The sequence below is a fragment of the Mandrillus leucophaeus genome, unplaced genomic scaffold (genome assembly GCF_000951045.1).
Source record: "Mandrillus leucophaeus isolate KB7577 unplaced genomic scaffold, Mleu.le_1.0 Scaffold353, whole genome shotgun sequence".
Lineage (NCBI taxonomy): Eukaryota > Metazoa > Chordata > Mammalia > Primates > Cercopithecidae > Mandrillus > Mandrillus leucophaeus.
In genome coordinates this window covers 3708748-3715441 of record NW_012103732.1, presented here as the reverse complement: position 1 = coordinate 3715441, position 6694 = coordinate 3708748, and the positions used below count along the sequence as shown (strand labels likewise).

The 6694-nt window shown below is 36.3% G+C and overlaps 1 protein-coding gene across 3 annotated transcripts in view; it reads right to left on the bottom strand.

Moving 5' to 3' along the window:
• Positions 1-4618: 4618 nt before the first annotated feature.
• The window catches only part of FAM172A (family with sequence similarity 172, member A), a 509928-nt gene continuing 507852 nt past the window's right edge, over positions 4619-6694 (bottom strand). For all 3 annotated transcript variants that reach the window (XM_011989449.1, XM_011989450.1, XM_011989452.1), the window contains one exon: positions 4619-6614. In XM_011989449.1, coding sequence (XP_011844839.1) covers positions 6472-6614 — 143 coding nt within the window. In that variant the 3' untranslated portion in view covers positions 4619-6471. The remainder of the gene's footprint in view (positions 6615-6694) is intronic.

The following is a 6694-nucleotide window of genomic DNA, read 5'->3' as shown; positions in this document are numbered from 1 at the left end:
GTCAAAACAGCAATTTCTGGGGAGGTAGATGATGGGGGGAGGGGTAGCAGAGGGGTTATAACTTGCTGAACATTTCAGTAAGAACAGTAATCAACATGAGATGTGGTGGTCCTGAGTAGTGTTCCATGGCAAGCAGAGGTTTACATTTTTTAGGTTCAAGAGCAGGTAAATGTCTTTCGTTTGGAATTCAACCGTAGTTAAAAAATTGGGAGATCTGGTTTCTTTTTCACTTGAAAGAATAAGAACATTTTAGGAAATTTCTGATGCCTGACCTAAAGTCCTCTCATCTTTCTTCAGATAGAGAATAAAATACTTCAACACTATGCAATTCTTTAAGGGAAAAATTTTTCCCTTAAATGTTTCTTTTTTCCTGATGTTTTTGTTGATGACAGTAAACTGCCTGATAAGAAACTGACAGATCACTTCAAATAAAAGGCACTGTATTACATGCTCTGAAATGAAATTCATATCTAAGGCCTTTTGCAGAATTAAATCATGCACCTAGTATACTCCTTAATAATCTAGGTAAAGATATATTTTCCAGGATTTTAATAACTCCATAAAAAGTCTCTCTCTGCATGTGTCTTTATCCCTTATAGTATTTCAAATTTGGCAGACTGCCTACAAAGTAAAGATACCAACAGTTTAAATAAAATTTTTGTTTAATGAAATAAAGCGAACCTTACACACAAATGCATATTACATACAGATAATTTACAGGTTCAATGAACTTGAAGCATTGAAATATTTATTCCAATGCCTTGCAGATTTGAAGATGAAAAATTTATTTAACAGAAGTGTACAAACATTCATGGTAACCAACATATACAGAACATCTACTATATTATAGGCATTGAAAAGACATAGACATATTGTATATGTTGTCTGCGTATTTCAGGTGAAACGGACAGGAATGGGCACATGTATTTCATGGATGAATACGTGTGTATGAGACATATATATATATTTTCAATTAGGTAGCTCTTTCTTTTTTTAAATCTTGAGTTATTCTAAAGAAGAAAATAAACTTTATACTCACTTGTAGTTAATCGAGCTTCATTTTGGCTAATCATAATTTGACCAGTGATTTTTTTCCTCAGAGCATGAAGGACAGTGCTTAGAATTTAAAAGTTTAGTGCACCCAAAATGCTGCTCTTCTTAAGCCACTTTGAAGTAATGCTAGTGAGTCTACGATCCAGATCTACATGTTAATCTCTAGTTTTGCCTTCAAACAGAATTCAGTTACAAAGACCTTGGAAAGATTTTGAATCTATTCAGGAGAGAAAAACCTTTAATTTTCTGAGGAGTAAAAACTCCCCAAGAAACTTCATATAGCTTCTTAGATTTTGCTTAGCATACGTGATAAAACATTGATTGTTGCAGTTTGGTGACCCATGAAATTTGGGGGTTAGTTTTCTCTTCAGACCAGAGCATATAATTATGCAAATAAAGAGCTGTCACTGATCTAGTGAAATACTCACAAACACATGCACTCTGAAATTGGACAGAAAAGTGAAAATGGTTGGTGATGTGAGGGTGCCATGGTTTGTTTTCCTGCCAAGTTTCTATCCAAATTCATTATTCAAATTGTAAACTTTAAAAAGAGACATAGCATTCTTGGGGTGTTGGTTGTCTTTTCATTTCAGATTCTTTGTATTGGTATTGCAGGCTGACCACAAAGTACACTTCAACATTATTTTACCTGTGACAGTTCTCCATATTACCCGAGGTAATAGCCAAGGAAGAGAAAGATGAATGACCTAAAAGGAAAGATGCAGGACTTCTCTAGATTTCTTTCTAGAAACATGTTTCATGTCTGTTTCAAACAGAACTCAACTCCAACAATACAAAGGATATAGTGAAAGGTTTTCCACAAATCTCAAGGCGAAGGACTGGGAAAAGTTGCTTAGAAGGCCTCAGGGACTAAGTCAAACTTCCACTTTCAAGCTTTTTATATTCCAGGGGAAAATACTGGTCACTGTGTGGTATCCACTTCATGGTCAAACTTTCAGGATGACTTTCTCCTATCTAGCAATTAAAGCCAACTATTTAACATTTCGTGATTTTAACCTTTGCAGTTCATTTTACAGTTATTACTTCTCTAAAACCTTTGTGCCGGGGATTAACAAAGTTCTTCAATCTAATCATGCTCTTTGGAATCAAGGTCTCCCAATTCTAAAGTTACCATTGCACAGGCTGTTGCATAATTTTAGATGTCATGGAGAGTCCCACTGATGAAATCTGAGAAGGCTCATGTCAGACCACTGACTGCTAAAGACATCACTACATGAAAGATCAGTGGTGTGAAACTTTAAAAACATCGATCCAAATGAATCAATTAAATCAACATTCATCCCTCCTAAGTGTGTGGTTTAAAACTATCATTGTTGCTTTTTTTTTTTTTTTTTAAAAAAAAAAAAACCTTACATAGATTTTGAGATAAATGCTGGAATGCTTTGATGGCTACTTCTATTCTCGAATCTCCGTTAATCGACTTTGTGCTATTTCCCTCTTTTCAACATCTTCCACTTGGTGTACATTCTTTACTCTTAGTACAGTGCATGACAGTTGCAATGCTTTAAATCTAAAACCGCCTAACAAAGCTGATGCTTTAGGTAGGGTAGCTTTAAGCTCTGTGAAGCGTTGATTAAAAACCCTTTCCCAGACTCAAACTGATCTTTTTGGAGATTAATAGAATATTAGATAAAAGGAAGACGAACAATTCAAGAGACTCCCACTCAGTCATTCTATACAAGGAAGGAAGGAAAGTATTCAATTTTTGAAAGGGAGTACCTCCTGGAGTCTTTTATTTTATATTATTACAGCCACTAATAAGTAATAATAAAATAACCACTACCATCATCCCCCTTTTTGCCACCCATATTTCAAAGATGAGAGTGTCTCACATTTATTTAAAGACTTTTTTTTCTCCACAGAGGCATGTGGAAAGTTTTTGAGAAATTTTTACACTTTCTGTAGTAGTACTCTTTCTTAAACGAATTAGGATTACAGACACCAACAGGAACCTGTCAGTTTACAGTAAAAAATATGATTATAACAAGAGACACACATGTGTTTGGATTGGAACTGCAGATAATCCAGAGAAACAAACAAAATCTAACTTATTAGCATGGATAATATAGTTAACATAACTCTAAAAGGGGCTAAAGGTTTTAAGAAAGCTGTAAAAGAAATGTAAGTATTTTCAGATCGAACACAGTACATCAAGAACCTATATACACAAACTTGGAGGCAACTTAATCTCACCAGACTCCTCTTGGAAAACACATTTATTTATGGCATATTCAAGTTTATTTTATAAACAACAGTTTAATGATAGGTTGTTCAGATTTCCTTGCTAAGGAGATATTTTAGATATTAAAAACAACTGTCTTATAAATGTTAGCTTTGTAAAAGGTGCAAGCCAAATAGTGACTCAACTGAAGTTAGAATATTACCTTACAGCAATACTAACAGAAATAAAAAGTAGCCATAAGGTTTAAAATATTGATGGATGCTGTCTCATCCTTCCTTTTATGTTTTTGCTTTAAAAAATCTCTATGCAATTGGTGAATAAGCAAGAATTCTTCTGAGCAAGAATAATAACACCGCTGTTGTTGGGAAAATTGTTTTTATTTTAAAATGGAAATGGAAATATACAGGAAAAGCTTGTGCTTTCCTTTTTATTCTTTGAATAAGCAATAATAATGCAATCAAGGTCAAAGCAAAAGGCAGAAAAGAACAGTTATTACAAGTACATGGTCTTCTTTTCAAATATCCATGAAAATGTTTAACGACTGGATGGCTAGGTACCTACAGAAAGTTCTAAAGCAATAATCTGGCCTTTAAGTTTTGACAGGACTATTTTGAATCTCAGATTTATCAGTCACTCCTTTCCCATTCTACTTCTTCTAAGAATTAAGTATATAATTAAAATAAAAAGTCCACATCCTGACTTTAAATCTTCACTCTCCTAAAAACCTGTTTGAGGAAACAAAAATGGGGAAGAAGAAGATCAGAGCAAAGATATTGTTAACACTGGCGGCACTCATGCAGGTGGGCTACTACCAACTGCTGGTTGTCACTCCAGGAAAATCGAGGTGAACATTATTACATTTATATCAACAAACCCATAATCAACAGGTTAAAAATCCTGCATTACAAAGGATATGATCACTTATCAGTTGGTGGTCTGGAAGTTTGCCTAGCTCCCTCTGGGCTGCTACAGCTCAGATTCACAAGTAGAAATTACATTTACACAACTTAAGTTTGCAAATAGCTCTCTATAGATAGTTAAACAAGGCCTAACCATCCAGTAGTTTTAAATTATTAGAGGCAATTAAATAGTGATTTATTCTAGTTATAAGAAAAGGTTTACAAAGAGGAGAGATGATTTAAGAGAAGGATAAGGAGTGATGTGGTTTATAAACTGAGCATATTTATTTTGCTCTAATTCAGGTGCAGAAGCTTCACAAATTTAGCATTGCAGAAGTGTTGGTTTTTTATAAATGCTATAAAATTGTTTCCTGTCAACATTTTCATATACTGAAAACACGACACAATTTATAATACCTTGAAAAATATATTCAATTCACATCTATTCTTGAATCTCTCACTGGAAGATACCATTATTTTACAGAGTTCACCAGTACTTCTAAAGTAGTAAAGATTGGATAAAAAGGGTCAATATCACAGACAAATGTGCTTGACGTTGTTGGGGTTTACTCATTTTAAGCCATCCAGTAGCTGAATAAAATGCCATTTTGATTTTTCCTCCCATATAGTTGATTTTGCTTAAGTAACACCAAAATATATGCATACCTGACCACTGAAGAAAGATCACTTTAATTTGTCATCATTAAAACTATAGAACTAATGAATGTACTTGTATGTCAAACACAGCAATGAGATATTAACAGCTTTAAAACTTGTTGAAATCGGTTCATAATATAAAAACATTTAAGCACGAAGTGGTTGATTTTAAGTTACTTTTCTGAGGCATTAGACAGTTCTAAGTCATTTTGGGTACATTTTCTCATGTCCTGAAATAAGGCAGGCATATTAATTGTTGTATACACTTTAAAAAAGGATGAAAACTATTAAATTCATGTTCTCATCTATTAGAAACAATCTTTACTAGGTAATTAAACTTGTCAAGTAATTAAAAAATAATATGAAAATTTAAGATTTTAATCTAAAAGTCAGCAAAACCTTAATATCTCCTGTATTTCACAGTGTTGGCCACATCTTAGCTGGATTAAAATACTTAATTGTTCAAACTGTAGGGCTAAACCCTACAGAGGAAGCAGAGTGCTAAAAATTATACCACTGGACTGAGAGAAGAAATTCTTTCACACCAAGTCCTTCTCTTACTGTTAAAGCAGAAAACTAAAAGGATAATTTTAGCCCCACTTAGCCTTTCAGAAGAAAAAGGCTGCAGAGCACATAGGTTTAGTTTCCTGATGACAATAAAAAAATTCTCTCCCTAGAAGTGCCTAACTCCAAGAAAGCTCAGAATAGATCATTCTGGAAAGGGTTAACAACAACAATCTTTCTCCACAGAGAGATTTAAAAAGCAAAACTTAAGTGTGTTATATCTAAATTATAATGCCACTCAGTACACATTATATATTTAAAAAGTAAAGTCAATTCTAGTGATAACAGTTGGAAATTTCATTGAAAATGGGACCTTTTACACCTACACTTAAAAGAGCTGCCCATCATTGTTTTGGTTTTAACAGTCTCTTCTGAAATCAGAAACTTGTGTAAACTCTCACAAACAGCTGGCAAAAAGATTTTCAGCAGTAATGCGGATTCAGTACTTTATAGATTTTTATGCAAAGTTTTCCTTTTTTTTTTTTTTCTGGTCCCGAAATGAAAACAGGGAGAGAACAATTTGCACTCCCCAAACTACATGGTACTGTTCTGAATTTGAAATTGGTTTGGAACATGTGTGTGGAACTTCCTAAAAAAAAAAAAAAAGAGGTGGGTAATAACATGTCCTCAGGGAAAAACCTAGTTAAAATGGAAATTTGAAGTCGGGAATAAAAGTTTGTTCCAGTTGAGAGCGGGGAAAGATGGACATGATTAAGGAGGTGGAAGCAGCAGCGGCTGCGCTGCAGCGGGCGCTAGGACCATGCCGACGCCGCCCGCCCTGCAGCGCCCGCGCGGGCTCGGTCAGGGCAATTAGAGCCGCGCCAGCCACGCCGGGCAGGGCGCTGTCAGCCTTAATCTGAGCGCTGACGGGCAGCGCTCAGCCCGCAGGAAGCACGACCAGTGAACCCATATTGCTTTGACAGTTGCACTCATCTAGAAATAATGCAAAACGCTATTTAGATGTACATATCACGACCCTGTGCTCTGGGAAGAAAACAATCTAATGAGGGGCTGGGAGTCTGCTCGACGACACAAGCAGTGAGGAGGGTGCGGGTGCGTGCGCCAGGGCGGCCTCCCCAGTCGCGCTCGCTCCTCTTACAGCTCTTCGTGCTTGATGCGGTGCGAGCGGCGTGTCACAGCCGGCTTCAGGGAGCTGATCTTGGCTTCTGAGGCTTCGGTAAAGAATTTGAAAATAGACGGGAAGCTCTTCCAGGAAGTTAGCTCGTGACGGTCGGTGCCTGCAAAGAACCACACATTCGGTTACCAGGTGGCCCCGCGGTGCCGGGCGCGGTGAGGGCGGCGAGGGCCAGGCCTAGCT